General features: G+C 44.0%; 1 protein-coding gene across 12 annotated transcripts in view; it reads left to right on the forward strand.

Annotated features, from left to right (window-relative positions):
- Positions 1-24721, forward strand: part of OBSCN (obscurin, cytoskeletal calmodulin and titin-interacting RhoGEF) — a 3169051-nt gene that overhangs the window by 1856735 nt on the left and 1287595 nt on the right. For all 12 annotated transcript variants that reach the window (XM_069647058.1, XM_069647065.1, XM_069647061.1 and 9 more), the window contains 2 exons: positions 2622-2667; positions 19104-19156. In XM_069647058.1, coding sequence (XP_069503159.1) covers positions 2622-2667; positions 19104-19156 — 99 coding nt within the window. The remainder of the gene's footprint in view (positions 1-2621; positions 2668-19103; positions 19157-24721) is intronic.

The raw sequence follows: 24721 nt of genomic DNA on the forward strand, positions 1-24721 counted from the left end.
AAAAGGTTTTAAGCCCTACTTATGAGGGTCAGGAATGCTCTAACGCTATTCTTGCTTGTTAAATGCTCTCCCTTTCTCAGTTAACTCCGTATTACACATAGAGCTGTTTCTTGGGCTCTTTGTGAAAAGTTCTCAATGGCAGTTTCCCAAAATGGCTTATCAATTAAATTGTTTTTTAAAAATAAATGTTATATTTATTTTAAATGTATGGCTTGGTTTTTGAGGTATTCATTCCCATTATTTTCATGAGGGGCTCCCTCCAATATCCTCTCTATGACTTCCACTTCCTATACCTGCTCATCTATTCCCTACTCCTACCAGCTTGTGTTTTTTGGATGTTTTGTACTCCTACACCCCTTCCTCTTTCTACCATACTGCTAGTACTCCCATACGTAGAGATGGGGCCAGAGCCAAAATTGTACAGCAGTGCCTTGATTTTTAACTTGGAGAAACTGCACAGCTTCATGCTCACACACAGTGCCAACCGCTCTCTTGTGTCCTGCTGCCCCATAACTACACTTCAGTCCTTTTTCCATGCTCAATCGGTCCAGATGCCTGACAGCAACGGGACTTCAGACTTCATAAGAATTGCAGGATGGTGAGTCCAACTATTTATAAAGCAGTCCACCAGCAACTCCTTCCTATCTGTCATCAGCCCTCTGAGGGACACTCACAGTCCTCAATACACTGGCTCCAGCGGATCTTGGCCCGAGGATCCCTGCTCATAGGCTAATCTGTCATTTGGATGTAGATCGAGCATCCCCATTCAGGGGATACAACTTCTACTGGGCCATGGCTTGAGGATCTCAACTCAGGGGTTAAAGTTGGTGGCGGCTAGAGGATGCCAGTTTAGGGGCTACTTTAGTCTCCAGATCATAGTTCCCCTCTTAGCAGGTAAGTCATCAGAAGTTCTGCATTAGCAGCCGAAGATTTTCTCCAAAAGTGCTAAAATGGTTCCAATGGCCACTGACCATCCACCGGACTCATGGCTGATGCCCTCTTAAATGCTCTGAGACTGAGATCCCCTTCAGCAAGACCACCTGGTGAGAAATCTCTCAGATATTGTCAAAATCATACAGAACACTGTTCCTTCCTGTCCACCCTCCTCCAAGGTCTGATCTTGTTCCAGGAACACCACTGCCGTGCAATTTGAATTACCAAACAGGCCCCTCTCTTGGAATGAGAACTGGCTCAAGGAATTTTACAGAGAAAGAACGGATAGGTTTGTGCACGATACTGATACTCTCTTATAATAATGTCCAACTAAGACAAGAGAAGATCAAGAGGATCTCCTTGGCACAGATTCAATCATCCCTTGGTGATTGGATCCTTGCATTGAATCTTAAGGATGACTGCTGTCACATCCCTATGTGGGCCTCAATGGCGGCATATATCGGAGTTCTTAAGATTAATGTGTTCCTGCATATCTGGCCAACTGGCTGGTAATCACATTCACCCCTTCATTTGTTAAGTCCAGCAATCAGACTTTGCTTGATCCCCTCTTTTTGACCTAGGTTTTTCAGTCAATATGAAAAAAGGTCTAGCTGAGTTTCAATTGCTTAGTCTGGGATATAGATTCAGCCCCAAAGAATATTTTGGGTTAGAGTATCTGAAACTTACACAGTGCTCTTAATTTTCATCTAGGATGCCAATGACAGTCTGATGGTTCAGCCTCTACTAGGACTCATAGCTTCGTACAACACTTTGACAGGTCACAGGTGCAGAGGCTTTGGCTTCACCTTCACGTGCTTAAATCTAGAATATCTGGTTACAGGTTTGCAATCAATCAGTAGCGGCTCCATCGATTCACAAATCCGGGTTATCCCCATGAAGATTGATCAAAGGAAACAGATCAGTGAGTTGGGATTATATTATTGAATCCTTTTCTAACTCAGAATGTAAGAAGGTTCTGGTTGGGAAGCCATTTTACAGGAAACCAAGAGACATGATCTTTGATCTTCTCTTGTCAGGGTTTTACGGGGAAGATTCTCCAGGAAGGGGAAGGTGGTATATAAAGTTGGAGTTTGTTTAGCTTATTTGTGAAATGTTTGGAATGAGTGTTAGTGTTTTTGTCTAACAATACATTTTTCCCATTCCAAAATGGTGGAGCATGGTTAGGAGTGTGTGTGGTTCCTCCGTGTTAATAAATAGGGCAATAATGTGCACTTTTGGCACTCGTTTGGTCCCTGTGGTCTTAGCAGTATGAAAGAATGGGGATTATGGCCTAAAAGTACAGTATTAAGGCGAGTAACTTCAATTTTTTAAAACTGACATTTTGGTCCATTTAGTTGTTTCCCTTTGTTTTTATTATCTACACCTTTTCCCAGCTAGATGCCCCTGGTAAAATATATGCTTTAACTGTGGTGTGGAATTATTTTTCTATTTGACAAAACGAAATGAAATGAATGAAAGGTCTAATTCCATCCCTTTCACCATCTTTCCATCCTTCTCCTTTATTGACAACAATCTAAATAGGCCTCCTTTGGTCTTTGCACCAAATAAAAACATGAGTTTTTGGTAAAACACATAAGAAGAGGGCTTTTAACCCACATTGTGCTTCATTGTTCTGAATTTTCTTTATAAGGTGTTTGGGTTTAACAGCTCTGAATGTCTTCTTTCAGATAAAGACGCTGAAGGCACACAGACCAAAGGTGCATTGGCTCAGAGGTAGGTGCTAAAAACGTTACTTTTTTAAGTTCAGCAGAGTTCAGATTCAATTTTTTCATACTCTCATTTCTATTTTAACACCTTTCGGCCGAAGCCTTTTGTTCATCAAGTCAACAAACCAATATAAAACATTCAATTATATGCATAAGCCAAATGAAATGAATCGCTCAAAGATATTAAAGTATGGGGAAATAGCAATGTTTTTCAAAAACAGAATGCAGAAAAGAAAGAAAAGTTGTTTTTTTCCACACAACGATTTGCAACAAAGGTGTTTCCCGTGCAGCCGTTGCTGTGCAGCACTTTCCCTCAATGGACCTACTATCCCAAATAGACCTTGCGCTTCAAAGGAGGGACCCTCTTCACTCCCTGCATCTCTCCAAGTTTGCCCTCTGGAAAGGGTTCACACCTCTCCAAGCCTGTCCTTTGGTATGTGAACCCCACCTTTCATTCCCTGTCCCAACTTCTGACCTCATGCCACCTTTCCTACGCTCCCCTGTTCCTCCACTCTACCTCTATGCAGGTCATGTACCCCCTTGATGGCTGTGCTACCCCCAAACCCTCTTTCTCCTGCCGACCGACCCAGATGTCTGATTTCACCCGTTCTGCTTTTGCATCATGCTGAAGACTCACATGGCCAAGGCGACCTGGTCCAAATCGCTGCTGCTTATGTGGCACAGGTAAGACAGGCCACCAGAAAAAGTGCATAACTTCCTGAGCTGAACAGATGGGTTCATTTAGGGACTCCATTGGCAAAAATTATACAGGGAGCTGCTAGATTAACCTGATGTTGATCCATAACTTTACTTCTCCTGTAAAAAGGATCATCTCCTCAGGTTGATACAATTTGTGGAAGCTGATTCTTGAGTATTCTGAAATATTCACTTCCCTGAGTGCCTCTTCATTATTTCCTCATTCAGCCATGAAAAGGGTAGCAGGTTCCCATATCCATGTCCCACAATGAAACAGTCGATATCCAGCACCAACCATTAATTTATCCTAATTCTTTTGACTCTTTCCAGATCTTGAAGTCTTCTCAAAATGAGGCTTATTTTATCAGGAAGCCATGCTATACACTTTATTTTCTAACACATCTGTGGGTTCTCCTGATGTTGGTGTATCCACGTTTGTGATGAGTATTCCTTGTATCATTGATAAGTTTTGGCATGGACTTTGCCATGTTACCTGTGGTCCTCCGGAGACATGTCATCAGATTCTGCGAGATTGTTGGAACTGATGGCATTCCCTTCTTATTCTCCCCATTACTTCAGCTGTGCTAATACCTCCAAGCTCATATTACTACCCTTTACATGGCCTTCTGTGGATGCACTAGCAAGATGGTGATTAGCGTTGCATGTAGTATCATATGTGGAATTGAGGATATACTTTTTACAGAGACTCCATGCTGTGGACAGGCTCAGTACTCTAGTTGTGAATGTTTCCCCCAATGAGAACATCCTTAAGGAGGCACTATCTTCTCATCTTATCGCTAGTAAACCCCTTCTCCTGTTTTAACTTTCATATAGTCTGAAGTGGAGCGTGTTAATTGTTGACAATCTGCACCTTTTTCATCCCTTCTTTCCCTATCAGTGTCCCCATATTTGGTATATAGTGCGGATCCATTTGATATGTTGTGGTGCCATGTGATTCTCTTCTGGGGTGGTGCCCATTTTTCGATGGTATCCACTCTTCCAGTACCTCTGTGATGAATTGCCATCTGGCGAGGGTATAGAACCACTGGCTTTTTTAAAAATTTTAATTGTATTCATTCATAAATAGTGCACGTAATTCTATCTCAGAGAGGGCAATCAGCTAATCAGATCCCCCTTCACTAAGTTCCATACCAAAAGAATAGTGTACACATTTGCCCTGCTGGATTGGTATCCTGAACAGCAGCGCCTGCTCTTCATTGGCACAGAGCAGGTGCAGAAGTGCAGGAGTCACAGGTGCCCTCTTGACAGCTACCATGATAGCACGTCTCTGCGGCGCTGGGGCTGCATTTAAGACATTCACCCCTGTTCCCAAAATCAGATAAGTACGAGATTTCCTATTGTGGCGGCACGCTAAGCTGTAAATATAAGCCATACCTGACCTCACCATGCTGAAGGACCCATGAAAGTGTGGGCCAACCTGGGAAAGTGTGTTTGGGAACCTGAGAAAATAACTACTCTTGCCTTTGAAACCCCGCAGTGGGACTCAGAGCTCCTGAGATCCAAGATAGCCAGGAATCCTGCCATTTCATCATCGACCTGCTGCAAACTGGAATTCAAGATCGTCTGACCCTGATCGAACCATCAGGGTGCTTAGGAGCTGACTTTGGCAATCACCAGTCTTTGTACCGCTGCCCTGCATGTTCGAGCCCGGTTGCCACTGCACTGCACCATCTGAAAGCATGCCGTTGGCTCACCTCGAACAAAGAAGCCTTGCTGCCCCTGCACTGCTTAAACCTCTATTCAAACCTCCAGCTTCTTCATCGCAGAATGAGTCGACGATCAAACCAACCCTGGTGTTCTTCCTAAACTGCGACCATCGAGCACAGCATCGAACTGACTCACCTTGCACATTCTGCCATCAGCTCATCCACTGCCAATTCTCGACATTCGAACCAAACCTAGAAATCTCCACGATCCACATCACTTGAGTAATGATTTGAACCGCAGCTGCATTAAGATCGACCCCACCTCAACATCTGCTTGTCGCTGCACTATCGCAATGTCCTCATTTCGAACTGAATTCAAGTGGTGAACAACCACTAAAGCACAGCCAAGTTATTATTGCCTGATAACTGCTTGTGTCCATTTTGGGCCCTATACACTGGCTAGGTCAGAGGAATCCCTTTTACAAATTAAGAATGTATCCTTTTTTAACATTGTGTTTTTTGTGTGCCTTTTCTCCCCCTGTCTCATGACCCAGAGTGCTGGGTCTTGATATCTTGCATGTTGTGTTGTTTCTGCAGGGGTTGGTTTTTTATAGTGTTCTAAATTTAGTTATTTTTGCATATTTTTTTTTAAATTAAAGTACATATATTTGTATAGAACCATGATTTGACATACCTTTATTTTTGACTTTTATACTTAGCCATTTGGGTTGCTACTGAATCACATTCATACCCCTCTTGAGAGAATAGCCTTCCTATGGCCCAGGTTACCACAAAATGCAAAAGGGCTATTTCTCTTAACTATGCTTGTTTTATCTCTATGATTGGGTTGGCTTTAGTGTCTACTCATCCTTGTTTGTCTGCGGGCAGAGGTCGATTTGGCATCTTGTAAATCCAGACAGCATAGGTGTGTTGTTTGGGATTAAGCGGTATATGCTAGCACGTTGGTGAAATGCTTAATTTCGTTTTTACTCTGTAGAAATAATATGTGCAGGACTCCCTTAGCCTAATATTGTTATGATTTAAAAGTAAGTGTGTGTGTGTGTGTGTGTGTGTGTGCGTGCGTGCGTGCGCGCGCGCGTGTGTGTGTTTGTGTGTCAGGGAGCCCTCCCAGGGCCCAAGAGCAAATACAAATAACTCTTTCACTGTAAGATAAATTCTGTATTCAGAAGCCTGGCCGAAAACCTGCATGATTTGGAAATGAAAAGACATTTTCAATGGTTTGAAACACTAAATCCAAACTGCCAACATTTGACAAACAACTGAATGCAAATGTTGTGTTATGTTATTTTATTGGATCTTAAAAAGATCAATTTCTCCCATGTTCTTGGCCTCTTCATACTGTAGGCCTTGCACAATAATGAGTTGGGGGTTGTTTGGTTTGGGAAGTTATTGAGGGAAGAGGGAGTTAATCCTGTTTTTTGTTGGTGTAGTCTTGTTAGCATAAATTGGAAGAAACCGGGCCCTGTTTGCCTGTATGCTTCTAGGTGTTGTTGGAGGTTCATTGTCCGATGAGACCTGTCATGGGCATATTCTGTGGTGGGCATTCATGGTATCAAGTGTGAGTTCTTGTGATGACCCAGTAGGGTTGATACATAGATGTCATATGTGCTCTGAGGTTGTGATTAAGTGCTTGTCATGGAGGTTTCTATGTCATGGTGGTGTGGGTGAATGTGGTGTCAGTGGCTGGAAGCATATTTGGTAGTCAGTATTTGCTTTGGGAGAGGCAATACCACAGAGGTGTATTTCTTCTACCTGATGAAATGATAGAACTGCACTGGTGCAACAGGTCGGTACAGCTGAATATGATATCTGTTGTAAAGTGCCTGTGTTTGTTTTGGCTTATCGGGTACCTTGAATGTTTGGTAGATCAACCTTTTACATTTAAGTTGCAGGTTGCTTCTGTTCCTTTTGCTGCCTAGCTTCTTCCAGCTGAGTGTATATTCGCCTGCCCATGGCTTTAGTTTATTTCCACAGTGTCTTCCAAGCAGTCCAAATGTTGGCATTTTGCCCACTAGGTTGGTTAATCCTTCAATTGCAAATTCCTGTGGGCATCGAGTTCCAAACTCTTATGGTTATTGCAGAGAAGGTTTCCCATCTTTGGTGTTTCATTTTGTAGTGCGGTATTGTCAGGAGCACAGTATTGCCTAAATCTTGCCATTTTTCCAGATTGTAGAGTACGATTTTATTTTTGAAAGAATTGTGATGTACTGAGGTATTGGGCCGAGTGGGTGTTGCATACTATTTTGAGTTTTATTCTACACCTGATGGGCAGCCAGAGTATGGCTTTTAATGCTTGTTTTATGTGATCTCTTCTGTCCGATAATAGTAGCAGCCTTGTGGCTCTGTTTCTTATACTTTAAGGGTGTCATTTATAGACCACCAGCCCTTAACACCTCCCTTCTAACCACAGAGCTTCTGAGACTCTCTATCACCTACAGAAGCAGTAGTATGAACACTTTTGTGTTCCAAACCTACCACAGGAATACACTCTCCCAAGAACCAAAACAAAGTTCTTGGCCAGCCATTTTGGAATTGTTCCTGTTAAGCATTATTGTTAGTTTTCATGTATGTGCTCTGAAACCTTATTTATGGGCCCATGTGAAATGAGGGAGCAAAATGAGGGCTCCCAGCAGAGGCATAAACAGGGTAGAGCCTGAGTGGGCAAGCCCCACCCAAAATCTGTAAATGCCCACTCAGCATCGCTGTGTGGGCATTTACAAATGCTAATGTCACTAGGGTGGGCCCGCTTACTAGACAATCCTGGCTACGCCTCTGGTTCCCAGCACATGACTGCCTTTATTGCCAAGGGCTTTAAGAATATGAGTGCCTGTCCTGTGCTAAGCTTTACCACAGATTTCTTGCAAAAAGAGTCTGAAAGTAGTTGTCTTGGGGAAAGAGTCCATCTTCTATGTTCACAGCCATTACACTGACTGGCAACATTGTAGAAGGCCATGAAAAGAGGCAGCAGCCGCCGTGGGGATGAGGATGGTGGCAGCCATGGGCAGTGAAGACTATCCAGGAAAAAGGTGAGAGGATGGAGGCAGCGGGCAGAGCACTAGTGCAAGGCAATCAGAGCAGCCAGCAGTGTCCCGACACTCACATGATCCATGGCCATACCGACAAATATTTCCCACAAGGATTTGTGTATACACCTCTGTGTACAAGTTATGTGTGTATATAACTTGGTGTACAAAATATGCGTGGTACTTATCATCTGTGTTGTTAACTGTTCATGTGACTATTCTGCAATGCGCAACTGTAACTTGTAAGCTTAAAGTATTCTTGTTCACGCGCCTGGATACCTTCGGTTCTGGCGCGCGCTATAATAAATAAACAAACAAACAAACAAACATTGGATCCTGATTAACTCTTACGATTCTGATTTCACACTCTTGATACTACAATGTGATATTGTTACAAAGGTTTAATTGCACTCAATATATAATCCTTGGAAGAATTAAGAGCTGCATCAACTAAGCTGGGATTCGTATGTGTGCCTGAGTTTGTACATAAGCAGGCTCATGGCAGTGTGTCGAGGGTCGCCTAGGGACTCACCAATACAAATTACGAAAGTATTCAAAAAGCAATGTACGCAGGCAAGAAGTAACGCAGGTTTATTCAGGGCCCAGACGCAGCGGGGACAGACAGCTATATTCAATCAGAATGCGGAACAAAACTGTGTGAAAAGGCTCTGTCAAAGAACGGCCCCTAAATATAAAACCTTTATAACACTCGAGCTAATTAACATTGGTAACATGTGCAACATGAAGAAATCTCCCCACATCAAGCTGATTGGTGCTCGCACAGTATACCCTTATAGAAAAACATACATAATGTTCTGTAATTGTGTCCACAAACCTTCCCACACCGCCCTTAATTATAATATGTGACGTCACAATCCAACCCCCACTTCCCACATTATAGCGACAATTCATTGAAACATTTGAGATAACCAGCAGATCTTTATTCATCAGTCCCGGTCATCTCATCTAAGTTCTCATGAGAGAGACGCTTTCTACCATGGTACTGTCAGAGTCTTGAACCACGGAAATACTGCTATACAAATGTTCCATATTAAGAACTCTTCGGCCTTCTTCCCAGGCAAAACATACTAAGGGGAAATTTGAAACCACTGTGGTTCTTTTGACTCCATCTAAGAATCACGTTTTGCAAATTATTTTGAATTATGAAATAGTCATGCCCTCCTTGCCTGTCGGCGGGACCCATTGTATCTAATCTGTGACCTCGAAAGAATAACAAATATTGTTTGCTTCTTACCATACCAGTCTGTGATCGTGGGACTTCTGTTGTGTTACCAGTCACTGCAGCTTCGTTGCATATTAATAAAAAAAGAGAACACACGTTTTCTGCAAAAGCATGCTGTAAGGCCTATTTACTGTGTTTCAGCCTACCCCTAAGTTTGGTTATACTTACCTGCACCCGTGCATGTCTTTTATACGTAAGTTACTTTTATTTTTGACTTCACTTGTATAACAATTAAACGGAGCCCCTCCCCTTTTACGGTGCTATTCTCGCAATTGATAAGCTTGTACCTTTTCACCGCACAGAACTTGATTTGTTATTACAGCAGTGTGGTAAAAAAGAGGCGTTACAAGAAATACTCCAACTTTTTAGTGCAAGTTTGTCCGTAATGCATAGGCGATCCATCCAGAACTGGGCTGGTGGTATTTCCTCCAGGTTTGCCCACAAAAGCTGGATAAATAACTGACAAAACCATGCGGGATAATTCCTCAAAAATCTCCATGGAGTCCTATTCATACTAGCACCCCCATCCTGACACTTCTAATCAGACAGATTTTGTCCTATTACAAGTGGTGAGTACAGTGAAAGAGTTTGGAGGTAATTACTCCAGAAATCTTCCCCTCTTGCTCTGATTCCCATTTCACTGATTAGAATTTCCTTATACCTCCTACTAATCTACCTTGGTATCATCTTGGACTCATTCCTTACCTTTTCTTCACATAGAACATTTCAAGTCCATTGGACACTATCCCATATTCCTGTTATTCTCTGACCTCGATTTCTCTGACTATCTTTCCCTCATTGTTTCTCTTTTATTATTTTTGCTTTCTCTTTTTGATGTTGTTCTCTCATCTCATTCACTCTCACTTTGTTTTTCTTTCAATGATTCAACCCTCACTTCTGCATTCCTCCTCTCCCCTCTCTCCCACTACTTCTTACTCTCCATACCTCTGCTATCTCCTGCTTTCACTGTCTTCCTGCCTCTACCACTCTTCACATCTCTTAAAATATTTCTCCCTTTCTGTTACCGCCTTCCCTTCTCATTCTCCTTATTTTCTGAATCCCAACTGGAATTTGATGCTTTATAGCTTTGATTGGAGCTGCATCACATTAAATTGATACTCAGTGGTTTGTTGCACAAGGAGAACTGTTTATTTCAAGTGGAAACATTTGCTTTCATTGTCGTTTCCATTCCGGCATTGCGAGCTGACAAGGGGCTCTTGCCGTGGATAGCTCGCTTCATGGAGGAGGCGGAGCTTGCCCAAAGCACGTGACAAGCCACGTGATCCACCTCACCAGCAAAAAGCAGGCCCATCCGCCCGAGTGGCGAGCGTTTGTTTCACAAGGAGAACTGTTTATTTCAAGTGGAAACGTTTGCTTTCATTGTCGTTTCCATTCCGGCATTGCGAGCTGACAAGGGGCTCTTGCCGTGGATAGCTCGCTTCCTGGAGGAGGCGGAGCTTGCCCAAAGCACGTGACAAGCCACGTGATCCACCTCACCAGCAAAAGCAGGCCCAACCACCCTCGCTGCGTTAAGCCCGACAGGAGTCAAGTCCATCGGCTGTTGTGCGGCTGTTTGGCGCACTGGGGTGCACCAGTAAGATTGGCTCCTGTCCGATGGTTGTTCCTGCATGGTTGACAGCAAAAACTGTGCACATTTTTGAAGTGCGGCTAAGTGCAGTCTCTGGCAGTCTGCGGCAGGAAGGCACGAAGGCAGGAAGGTTACATTGTGAATTATACTTACTGATTTTTTCCTGCACGTTTCTGCTGGTACGGAAGTGTACTACAAGGGTTCACCGCACTATTTTGATTAAAAGACTTGTGGTACACGGTACTGGAAGTTGCCCTGAAATTCCAGCCAGTCCGCTTGGGTTCAACCGTTTATCTGCGGACAATGGTCGGCTCCCCAGCCCCCAAACTTCCTCCACTCAGGACAATGGGGGACCTCTACCCTGAAGTAGCCATTACAAGCACCACTGCTTCACATGAAAACATTTTGCAACTAAACACGGGAGAGGGGGAGGGGAAGGGACCGAGTGCAGGGGAAAGAGAAGTTACTCATTTACACCCTCAACATTCCTTACAAACTCCACAAACTCTACAAACTCCGGGGCCACCCAAAGAAAATGGAACTTTCTTAACTCCAAATAGAGCGGTGGTCACGGAAGAAACGGGACTGAGTAAGGATCCAGTGTCAGGTCTGTCCCCCAATGAAACTCTGCGGGAGGCCTTTCTCAAACTGACCCCTCCAAATTTTACCCCTCTCGCACTAAAGGACTTGGGTCCGGCCCCCGACGATGCAATGGGTTTCTCCAAGGTTAACACCCCCTCTAGACGCGAACCCCTTTGTCTTTGGTACTCTCAAGGGGTCCAAGGGAGGTCAGCCCTACGCACAAAGACCGGACAAAGGTTGGAAACCCTTTGGGATCTCCTTGTCGAATACTGTAATCTGTCCGGACCTTTCTAGTGTGGACCAGCAAAACAAGGCGACTCCCCAAGGCTGTTTCCCGGACTACTCTACGTCATGGCTTAGTCACCATCAAACGGACATTTGGGGGTCCTACACCACAGCCCCCGAGCGCAAGGGCGCACTTTTAAACACAAGAGGGGGGCAACTTGCCCCAGCAAATAAAATCGTATCTGGGGGTCCCCCTCAAAGATTCCACAAAGGAGTCTTTCCCCAGCAAGCTCCATTCCCGAGCAAACGGCAAAGAAGACAACAATCACCCTCAGATGAGGACCTCCTGTCTGTCCTGGTATCTACCCAAGTAGATGACTCTTCTAAAAAGGACCCGCAAATCGATCCCGGAATGATTACAGCTTTTGCCCTTGTAATGGCCCCCTTAATGAAACTCATAGAGACGCAAAATGACCAGCTTCGGGACCACTCGACAACAATTGCTATGCTGTACTCCAAAATGATCTTCATTGAAGGCTTTGTCACAGCAATCCAGTCGAAACTGGAAAAAAATGATGAACATACAACTGAAATCCTGAAAAGCATCATCGAGCCGATTATAAAGGAAAAAGAAACAAGGAGATCTGAAAGGCTAAGTCTTCTGCATGGGGGAGTGGGTGGCCCCCTGATGGATCCTGTCACCCCAGCACAAACTATAAAACCTCAGGTGGTACCGCCCTCTAAGAGTTCTTTTGTAGATACCCCCCTATTAAAATTCATGGACGCCTCTACTAACACGGATAATACCGTGTGGGCGATTGTCCCAGCAACGAAGGAGAGTGGTCCTGCCCCTAAAGAAGGTCACTCAGTGACCTCCACTGCAACAAATACCTTGCCGCAGGTGATAGTGGATCCACCCAAGGCTTCAGAATCAACTAATACTACTAAAGTGTTCGATCTTTTCAGGAAACCCAAAACAGGCCTTTCCCCTTCAGACAAAGGTCAACTCAAAGTAAACAAGAAAGGAGAAAGAAATTACGGGAAGACCCCTATGCTGCCGGAAAAACCTACAGGACAGGGGCCTTTGAATACAAGGAAACCTCCAGCGAGATCTATAACCGTTAGCGGCCTAACTCTCCCTAGGAATCTGACCCTCCCCTCCAAATCATTGATTCACGACAGATCATCAAAGAAAATCGGTGATCCCCCCGCCCTCTCACAAAATGTGAGCCCAGATGAGCATCGTCGCCCGCTGGTCAGCGAGAGGGAGAACGAAAACATTGATATTTCCCTCATGGACTTATCTGTTTACTCGGACATGAACACCTCATGGGAGGAGAAGTCGGGAACAAATACATCCGATACAGAAAGTGGAACTGAGGATGATGACTCTGAAGTACAAAACAAAAGCAAAGGTGTTGAGTACAAAGGGGCGACGGAGGGTCAGATGTTTAAAGACCGGGGGGAGCGACAAGTAATTTTTAGAAAGCCCTCATTACCAACGTTGTCGGTGCCGAAAGCGGACTCAGTTAAAAAGTTCAAGTGGGAATCTAGAGTGCACACTGGGAGAGAAGACAAGGCCTGCTCCTTGGAAAAAGGAAGTATGGCTCCGCAGACACTTAGCCCCCTGGACTTTGTAACATGGAAGACAGGAGGAACTTCCTGGTCCGGAAATTTTCGGAAGTCAATAACAACAAAGGAGACCGTATGGATACGATAAAGGGGATTAGAAGAACATTCTCATGGGCGGAAAATATAGAGAACAAGCTAGTATCAGGACTCACTAACCAGACTGTCCACAATGGGTCTGAGATACACAACGCTCCAGCACACTACAGAGTGCTACTGGAAAGAACCCTGGGTTACAAAGACAATCTGACTATGAATCGGGCAAATGTTATGAGACTCCTGCAATCCCTGGACTATCCTGACCACCTAAAATCTAGGGACATAGACTGGATTGAATTTCACAACGAACAGCGACATGATAGTGTGATTCTCCACACAGGTGATCGAAACATCAAAAGCTCACTTTTGGAGTTGGGTCCTAAACTCAATCTATGTGGGTTCGTGCTAAAGAAGTTGGAGGAGGGGACCAGTTTAGAACGTGTAAGTCCTAAAGACCCGAAACACACATTAAGTAACTCCTTAAACTCTTCCACAGAACTCAAAAAGGAACAGCAGGCGAAAGTTGGTAAGAGCGATAGGGGTGTACGAGGGGAGGACAACAGAAAAGACCATGTGCGCACCCAACCAGACAAAGCCGGATTGATCCTGGAGAACAGCTCAGAGGACTGGAGTTGGTTAGCAGGGGCCCTATCCGCCAAATCATAACGTCATCAGTGCCCCAGGAGTGCCCAACTCAATCCCATGTCAAAAGGGATAAAAATCATGAGTTGGAACACAAGGGGATACTCGCACCTCCTCGGAAACTCATTAGTACACTTGACAACCTACAATGTCTTTTGCCTGCAGGAAACCTGGCTGTGTGATCTTCCCCTCTTAGACAGGTTCAAGCTACTCTTAAATCCCGCAATAAAGGGCTTGAAAGGGAGACCGAGTGCAGGCCTCCTGGTAGAGGTAAAGCGCACCAGTGGCTTAAAAGTGCTTTCATCAGTAAATAGGAATCCTTGGATCCAACTCATTAGGATTTCATCTATGACAAAATCTTCACTACGATCCCAAGACTGGCAGCTCCTAATATGTAATGTATATTGGGGTCCTAAAGCACGAGAAGAAGACACATTTATGGAAGTCCTTATGAAAGCCATAGACGATGCCAGGACTGAGTGCCCGAAACTCGAAATCCTTCTATGTGGCGATTTCAATATGGAATGCTACGATAAGAATCAGAGGAAGATTGAGTTTGTGCCTTTGACCGCCTCTAAAAACATAATAAGAGGAGTAAACATGGAGAAGGAACTCACAGCTAGGAATATCCATATGGTCAATGGGAACTTGTTGGGCGACCAACCGGCCGCTCCAACTTGGAAACGGGCCAACCAAATGAGCATGTTGGATTACATTTTTGTATCAGAAACTCTCTTTGGAAATCTAACATCGTTGAAAGTGGTCCCCACGACCCAGAGTGACCACAACATTCTGGAACTTGTAATTGAGGCCTGGGATAAGTCCCCCCTTACACCAGCCAAACATTTACCAAATCAGCCCCTTGAGATAACTCCGGGGGGAAACAGACTACGTATGGGAAGAAAAGAGATGAGCCTGGTGTTGGATTCTTTAATTAAAGACCAAGGTTCCAAACTGATCGAATATGCTGAAGTACTGAAGATCTTTCGAACAAAGGCGGCTGCCAGGGGTAGTCACCAATGTACTCGGCACACTTATGATCACCAAGTAGTGACAAAAAAAAAAGCTGTAAGAAAAGCCAGGAGGCGATATCTTAAAACCAGTGCACCAGTTGATTTATTCCTGTACAAAAAATTCAGAAACAACTACAGGAATTGGATCACGCAACATAAACATCAACTGGTGCAACAAGACAGTGAGACAATGCTAGAATTGTTAACTACTAAAAATATCACTGGTATTTGGAAATTGATTAACAAAATAAATACCCCTCCGGACTCTAATATGGTGAATCCCATAGCAGCAACAGTATGGGAAACCCACTTTCGTAATCTTTATTCCAAGGGGATAAAAAGTGGTCCACAAATACCCTTATCAGCCGACGAATCTTGGGCCATTAAATTTGGAAAACAAGACATTCTCGACCTAATTAAAAACTCAAACTCTTCAAGAGCTGCAGGTCCGGACGGCCTTACTAACGACATCCTTAAAAAGGACCCGGAAAAATGGGCCTCATTTATGCTGTTGTTGTTCAACGATATAACAAGACTAAAAAAGTTACCCAAATCATGGACGACGTCCATAATCGTGCCGATTTTCAAAAAGGGAGATAGGTCTGTGCAGCGCTAATCCTGAAACATCTGAACGATTGGAGTTGGTCGACAAATCACTTGGACCCTTGGCAATCAGGTTTTCGTAAGGGCATTGGGACATCCCTAAATGTTCTTATCATAAATATATTAAAATGCCTGGTCAAGGAGAAAAGCTACAAAAACATCTACATTGCGTCCATAGATTTGGAACAGGCGTTCGACTCTGTCGACCGTTGTATTCTATGGCAAAAACTGAGGAAATGGGGTTGTCCGAACAACCTAAGAGAACCCTTGGAAGCACTGCACACTGGGACAACCCTTAAAGTAAGGCTGGACAGACAGGGCAACCTTTCAAACAGTGTGGAGGCCATGAATGGGCTGAAACAGGGCTGTCGGTTGGCTCCAGCGGTATTTTGTCTCTTCATATCCGACATGCAGGAAGCCTTTGAAGCAGTGAGATGTTTCCCCCCTAAGATCGCAGGGACTCCCGTGGGAAGGTTGTTGTTTGCGGACGACCTCCTGCTATTAGACCAGACCGCTGTTGGATTACAGCGCCAACTAAAGGCACTTGAGTTGTATATACAAGGTAATGGCCTTCGAATAAATCCGAAGAAGTCACAGATCCTGAGGCTAGGTCCCATCATGGGCGCTAAAAATCTAAGGTGGTTCTTGTCAGGGGAAGTGGTACCAGTGGTTTCAACCATGGTATACCTTGGAGTAACCTTAAACAACAGTATCCAAGATGGTCCGGGTATCGAAAGACTTAGAAGTAAAGTCACAAACTTAGCTTCTCAAGCACTGTTACTTAAACGGCGATACTGCTCCTTCTCCCTTAGACCACTGATTGTCTTCTATAAACTGAAAGTCTCGCCCATTTTGACCTACGCGGCAGAGGCGAACTTCTTCCTCACTCCAGAGGTTTGGAGACTGTTGGAGGGTCTGTTTTGGAAAAGAGTATTGGGTCTACCGTCATCGATCCCGATTGAAAGTGTCCGTAAAGAACTGGGCTTATCTTCACTCTACGTATCCATGGCTTGGAAATCATTGACACTCCTTGGTAAATGTCTGCACCCACAGGAAAGAAGTGGTTTCTTGGCCATTAATGAAGCCATGACAAGAAAACTGATCCCAGCTCTAACCAAGTGGCAGTTAATCTGCACAGAAATCTTGAACTTTATAGCCTTGGAACCTAAAAACCTTGTGCTAAATCCGCACACGGTAAAGAGGAAACTCCTGGACTGGGATTGGATAGCCACCTTGGACAGACTTAGTGCCTTTTCGTCTATAACCCAGGGCATGGACGAGCATTACCATAGAGGTACCGTGCACCCGTATCTCGACAAATTACCCTCAAGCATGGAAAGGGACCGATTTCTAAAATTCCGATTAAATCTCCTCCACACTAGAGAAGTTCTAGGGAGAAGAAATAAAAAGGAGGTGCAACCTAGTTTGTTGTGTCGTTGCTGTGGGCAGGAGACTGAAACCTTACAGCACTTGGTGATGAACTGTGTTACTTTATCTAGGCCCAGAGAAAAATGGCTAGGGTCGCACTTCCAAAATCTAACTACTCTATCCTTGCAAGAGAGGTGGACAATTTTAAGAAGGGGAGGAAAAGTATCCACGACCTTGGCACTGTTGAACTTCGTGAGAGAAATTTTCACAAAACTGGATACTTAGCTACACTTTTTTATCTTTATTACTTTTCCTCCCTATATATAATTGATGTAATTTTATGTTTCTGTAAGAAAATCTTGGTTTCAGTGTGCATTTAAAGTTTTTTTTGGCAACTAATTGATGCAAAAAAAAAAAAAAAAAAAGATACTCAGTGATGGATGGTGAATTTGTGAACTGGAGGGGTTTAAATGTATTTGCCTATTATGAAGTAGTGACCAAGTGCAGCGAGAAAGCCTGAACCAAACAAGAGAAAGTTTGGGGGGTCCCCCATGAAATTGTTTTAAATCAAGAGTTAATAAATAACTGAAGTGTTTTTACGTCGCTAGACTGGCCTACATTTATTGTAGGCCAGTATAGCCACGGAATAACAATGATCATGTTTGCTTTACCCTTGATGCACAGTAACTGTGCATCAAGACTAAAGCAAGCATACATAGATAGACAGGCCTACATCCAATGTAGGCCAATCTAGCAACGGAATAACCTTTCACTTATCAAGTTCGCTTTACCCTTGCAGCATGATCCTGTGCATCAATTTTAAAGCCAAAAAAAATGCCATGCCTCCAGCAGCCCCTCGCCTACATTTAGGGGCTCTGTGGGAGCTAACACATACACATGCACGCAAACACCACTATCACCCATGTATTCACAAATCATTCAAACAAAGCCTTGCATGCACGCATTCATAAAAACAAACACAACATTATACACGCGCACATATAGACAATACATATAAAGCACTTAACTTATCTGCTTGCATCATCCACACGCGCCACGCCACCAAGGAGGACCGAATGGCCCTCGTCTCCACAATGTGAATATGCTCACTGTCAGGAGAGGAATTCTCTACTGTCAGTCAGCATGTCTATGCTGATAGCGCAATGAGAGGCAGCAGGGTCAGGCTTGTGGTGCCCCGCTGCCGCTCTTTATTTTGCAAAGCGTTTGTTACAAATGAGAAAAAGAAAAATTGCATAGCGAGGGATGCGCCTCTGCTCAGATCCAGGCTGCACAGTCCCCGTGCAAATAAACCCCACTGGCGGACAGCACTACATGCCACTCAAGCGATGGGGCGGCGCCCTCCAGCCCGTTTATCAGGGCCACATTACTGCAGATCTAATACTGGAAATAAAATGATTGCATGCGTGGACACACAGATTCAACCATTCTTAGCAAGCAAATCCAATTCTAAAAATAGCCATGGTGAAATCCTCTTTTCCAGGTTTCTATCATAACAGTATGCATTTGTTTGCTGTCAAGTTCTTGGGGCAGACTACCAAAATGACTTGGCGAAAGCCTAAACTGACAATGCGGTGCATAATTTATTCACAATTGTCTATTGACATTTAAAGTTATAGATTAGTGCAAAATGTTCTTTGTCCACTAGCCACTCATTGCACATGTCATTTTGCACTGCTCATTTGTTTCTAATTTCGGTGCAACAATGCCTAGCACAGATGCAGTATTGCCTAGCGCGGGTGCAGTTTACGAAATCTTACCGTGCACATTTCTTCGGTGACCTGTAATATCAAGGTGATTAAACTGAATTCACTAAGTCTAGATTAAAAGTTGTGTCTGCCCATCGAAATTCTGTGTGGATTTGTTTATTTTTTTAAAGAGATTCACGAGCAAGTAAAAAGTGCTTCCAGAATGCTGGGTAGATGTACACGTCTGGATGACAGTATATGCACAAATGCAGTGCATGACAATCAACTGTTGCATGTCTTATTTCATAAGTCATGTTTGCAAGGTGACATTATTAAGTAGTAGCACTTCTCAGAGCCCGGAATAGAAAAAGTCACTCTCCCCTCTGCCTCTTTTGCAGTGGAATCGGCATATCTATCCACCCTCCCGAGCCTGAGGAAGCACAGAAGAAAGGTGAGCAGTGTGGTGTGAATGTATCCCAGGGTGTTCACATACTTATGAGCTGGACACATTTCAAGTGGTTCTTAAACATTTCATGTTGTGACAAACATACAATGTTTTATCTGGCCAAGAAAAAACAAGCAGTGGCAAAGCCAGCAGTTCAGGCTAATTTGTAGGCACACATGTCCCCCATTTATATATGTGTGCAATTAGACATTATATTTATTACAGTTGTCTACAAATCAGCCCAATAAAATGAATGTCATGTTCGTACAGCAAAAGCTTTCTTATTCACCACACCTATGGGGAATTAAGGGTGCCACATTAAATATTATGTGCAAAAGACTCATAACAAGTTTGGCAGTGCAGTGAAAAAGTGGTGGTAATTCTGTTACTGCCAATTGTTTGGGCAGTAAAGAAATCACCACCTTTTTCCTGCACCGGCAAACTATACTTTCGAATGGATTGTGTCCTCCCACGTATTCCTTATCTTTGATATTTCCCAATATCCAGCTTGCTGCCTCGGAAAGAAATGTCAGCAGAGGGCAATCTGCGTCGGTGCCTGGTCGAGTCGGTGTCCCTCGGAGGCCTCCGTCTCGACGTCACCGCAGGTATATGTAGCACACGCAGCGCCCATTGGTCTCAGTTACGTTTTTCCGTGCTTCACAGCTTCGGTTAGGTAACGCCTAGTTCCTGACAGAACTTCTTTGAGTTTTCTTCAAAAATTCACCTTCATCACTTCGAGTTTTCCACGCAATATGGCTTCGTCATCAGCGTCGTCCACTCCTCGATCCGGCTTCAAGAAGTGCTGTCACTGCGGTGCAAAGATGTCCATGATGGACCCGCACAGGATCTGCCTGTGGTGTTTAGGGTCGAATCATCTGTGTTTGAAGTGCGAAGACTGCCTGTCGATGACGGCCAAAGCCTTGTGAGAGCATATCGGCAAGTTGGCGACAGGTAAGCCTAAAAAATCCCCCTCTACTCCATCTAAACGTAAAACATCAGATGAGTCGAGATCAACTTCTCCTCGTCGAAAGAAGTCTAAATGTTCCTGTTCGAGAAGTGGTTCGCAGCACTCCTCGACTTCGAGGCATGGAAAAAAGAAGCACCATAGGTCGCTGTCCACCTTGTCGTCCAGTTGACCTAAATGGGTCGTTTGTCCATCCAAGTCTAGTACCCCAGCTCAGTGGGAGGAGTTTACACTCCGTATGATAAAGGTGTTCGAGAACACGGCCTTGCCCCCTCGACAACACCTAGAGGCAATGCTCCAGTCGAAATACCTCAGAAGCACAAGAGCCGTGCGTCTTCAGACCCGGCCGCCAAATTTCCTTGAGAGCAATCTCATTCCTCGAGTAGAGAGAAAGCCTCCTCAAAGTCTAAAAAACCAACATCATCGATGTCGAAGGAAACCTCTATTAAAGGTCCGAAAAGTCAGTCTTCGACGCCGTCGATACTGATGGAGAAGCCATTGACACCTCGAGTGTCGACCTCCTCGACACCACATGTGTCAATCCCTTCGACACAATCGTCAAAACCATCGATGAATTTGTCGAGGACATCAACAGTTTCGACATTTTCGGTTCCTGTGATGACTACCATAATGCTTACTTCAATGGAAAAGACTTATACACCTCTGCCACGAGCAGAATACTTTAAATCACTCTTTTCAATTTATGAAGACGCAGAGAAGTCCTCTTAGGAAGAACGACCCTTTGGGTTGCAATATGGGACATCATCAGTGCCTGATGAACTTATATCAGAGGATTCTCGCAAGAAGAATTTGCAAGAATGTCTTCATGAAGCTAGTGGCATTGATACCTCTCCTGAGATTGATTTTGGAAAGGCAGACCCTGGACACCATGCTGAAGTAACATACAGACAGCTAATGACAGGGGTCATGGAATATATGTGATGGTCGAGAAACACGCCTGTTTTTGAACAGGACGACCTATATGCCAGGGTTATTATCTCCTCTGCATCTAAAAATATATCAAAAAATCACTTACTGATATTGCAAACAACATTATCAAATATTAGATTCAAATGGAGTGCAGATTGATATTTTCACTTTTTCTTTTGAACAGGACGATCTCACAGATATATTAGACAATGGGCCACAAGAAGACCCAATTGTCCTTTTCCATCAGGCTTTGCAAAGAAAAATTACTTTAAATTAGGAAACACCTGAGGTTATCCCGGCTGTAAATAAAAAACTAACAGCGAAGTACAGAGCCTCTAGTTCTGATCCTTTATACCTCTCAAAGCACCCTATACCAGAAAGTCTGGTAGTGCAAGCAGCCACTTCCTCAGGTAGACAAAATGCCTATCCATCGATACCACATGGTAGAGATGATAAACGTTATGACAACATGGCCTAGGAAGTTATCTCGGCCGGCAGTATGGCTTTAAAAGAAAATGTGAACCACAGACTTCCTCCTGCTCCTGTCTCTTTAATGACTAGTAATGGTCAGATCTACGCACACAAAAGATACCAAAAAAGTTACCAATTATTTTAACTCCACCAAACAACTTGACATAAGAAACACCACTGTTCCTAACAGGAATAACATATTTTTGTTCAATGTATCATGATTCATGTGGTTGCCTATATAAAATAAAGATAACAATTCATACACATATAAAAAACATGAAAACAAGTAAATACATATTTCACATTAATTACATTCATCTTGGGTTAATTTATGTTTGGACTACATTGTTGTACCATAGAGTTTTTCATACTCTTGTGTCCATTTTGATCGAGGTTCGAATAGTTGTTAGAGCCTAATGTTCAGAGCGGTGTCTTAAACCGGGGGTATAAAGGAAAACAAAGGAATGACAGTCCTAGTTCCTAAAACTGAAAAAGAAGACTAATTATGATGGTAAACACACTCCAACTTTCAGCTGCACTCAGCAGCACTCAATTTCCTCTGTAGGCGAAGACAGGAGTTTCTCTGTCCCGAGAGCAACAGTGGTGACAGGACTTAACTTAGACACCTATTCTGTTCAAACCACAGTGATCAACAGGTTTGAAATGAAACCGTGGACTGTCGTGCTCCACCTTTTGCCCGCCGAGCGTAATTGATCGATCCGTACCCTCTGTGAGGTATTTATACAGAACGCGTATCAGCAACGCATCAGACTGAGTGACCTCTCCCTGTCCAGCTCATTGAATCAGATTGCAAAGCATGGGGTTAGAAGATTAAATATCTACACCAAATATCATTCTTACTGTCCTGACAAAGGCACATTTTCCATAAAAAGAGAAGACCACTATATGGATGTGGACTATCTCACTTGTAGAGGCCGAAACGCAGTGCGTCGACAACACCTTTGTTTATCCATCTTCTTATTTATCATCTCTATCCTGAATTTTTCTGGTGCCAGAGGCTCGCCTGAGAATGAGATCTCTCCAGTGGGCTCTCAGGACCGAGTGGTTACAGTTCTCTGGAAGGATGTCAGATCTCCTACAAATCCCAAACAGAGTCTCACTGGATCTTCAGTGGTGGGCCTGTCGGGAGAACATTCTGAAAGGAGAACCTTTTTTGGCAACCATGGTGGGAGATATCAGTAGTGACGGACGACTCACTCACGGGGTGGGGAGCTCATACCAACGATTTCACCATCGGCGGTCGTTTGTCTCCAACGGAGTCCAATCTACATATCAACCTTTTAGAGCTGGGGGCAATCAGACTAGCGCTGAAGGCCTTCCTGCCATCTCTGCGGGGAAAGAATGTCCAGATAATAACGGACAACACAGCGGCCATGTACTACCTCAACTAATGAGTAGGTGTAGGGTCACTGCCACTGTGAAGAGAGGCAGTGCAGCTCTGCATTTGGGCAATTCAAGAAGGAATCTCTCTGTCAGCAGTTCACTTAACCGGAGAGAAGAACACAATGGATGACGCTCTGAGCAGGCAGAGCACAGTCTCCCACGAGTGGAAACGAGCTCAGGAAGTCCTTCAAGAGATGTTTACCTTTGGGGAACCCCTCAAGAGGATCTGTTTGCGACCATGCCAACAGGAAGTGCGAACTGTACTGCTCAAGGGAGTTTCCCCCAAGAGGAGCTCTAGGAGATGCGTTTGTCGTGGACTGGGAATTTCCACTCCTGTACACTTTTCCTCCAGTCCCTGTGGTTCCTCACGTAATCAGGAGGTTGAGAAGGTTCAAGAAATCCATGATCCTAATTGCCCTGGGCTGGGCCAGGAGGACGTGGTACCCAAACCTTCTGTACATGTCCATCTGCCCTCTGATTCGTCTTCCACAAAGAGAGGGTCTGGTTCTCTATCCGAATATCAGGACTCTCAGCCTTCATGCATGGTTTCTGAGAGGTTGAGCTACAAGGATTGGGACCTGCCGGATGACGTAATTGAGGTTTTGCTTTCGACCAGAAAGCCAGTACCCAAATCTTTATACCGCTGCCGCTGGAATAAGTTCTGCAGGTGGTGCAGAAATAAGAATGTTCATCCTTTCTCATGTAATATACCGATGGTTTTATCCTTTCTATTACATCTGGCAAATCTGGGGCTCCAGATTGGTACCATCAAGGGATACCTTGCAACACTCTCTGTTTTTAAACGCATTTCAAAGGAAGTCTACTATTTTAAGATTCCTCTAGTAGTATAATTCTTAAAGGGATTAACTAATGTTTGTCCTCCGACCCCGTTCCAAGTCCCACTATGGGATCTCAACTTGGTGTTCAACTACTTAGTGAGAGCTCCTTTTGAGCCTCTACATTCTTGTGCTTTAAGACCTCTAACTCTGGAAACTGTATTCTTAGTGGCAATTACATTAGCCCAAAGGTTGAGTGAGCTACAGGCTTTATCCTGCAAGCCTCCTCATACTGTCTTTCATAAAGACAGAGTGCTACTAAAAGTGGAGCCTACTTTTCTTCCTATAATTGTTTTGGAGTTACATATTACCCAGAAAATAACGTTACCATCTTTTTATCCTCCACCACATCCGAGAAAAGAGGAAAAACGACTTCACAGACTTGATCCTAGATGTGCACTGAGCTTTTACATCTCCAGATTGGCAAAACTGCGGCAGAATGACCAATTATCCATGGGCTATTCAGGTCTCAAATTGGGACTGGCCATCAGCAAGCAAACTATCTCCAGATGGATTATATTAACTATATCATAATGTTACAGACTGGCACTCAAAGACCCTCCTGAACATATAAGAGCTCATTCGACCAGGGGTATTGCAACTTCGTCTGAGTTGCAGAGGGGAGTTCCTATAAGGGATATATGTGCAGCTGCCACATGGTCATCTGTGCACACCTTTACTAAATACTACAGTTTAGACTCCTCCACGAGCCCTGATTCTGCTTTTGCAAAAGCAGTGTGGCACTCTGTGCATACATGACCACATACATTTGTACTCCCTCCTCCAAATTATGTAAACTGCGTTGGGAGTGTATCAAAGGTAAGAATACGTGGGAGGACACAATCCATGCGAAGTTACTTACCCATGGTAACGTTCTTTTGACTGGATGTTCCTCCCATGTATTCCTTATCGCCCCTCCCATCCTACCATGGAGTAAAACTTCTCTTGGGGTTGCAATCTACACTC

The sequence above is a fragment of the Ambystoma mexicanum genome, chromosome 2q (assembly GCF_040938575.1).
Source record: "Ambystoma mexicanum isolate Mex_15411 chromosome 2q, UKY_AmexF1_1, whole genome shotgun sequence".
NCBI classification, from domain to species: domain Eukaryota; kingdom Metazoa; phylum Chordata; class Amphibia; order Caudata; family Ambystomatidae; genus Ambystoma; species Ambystoma mexicanum.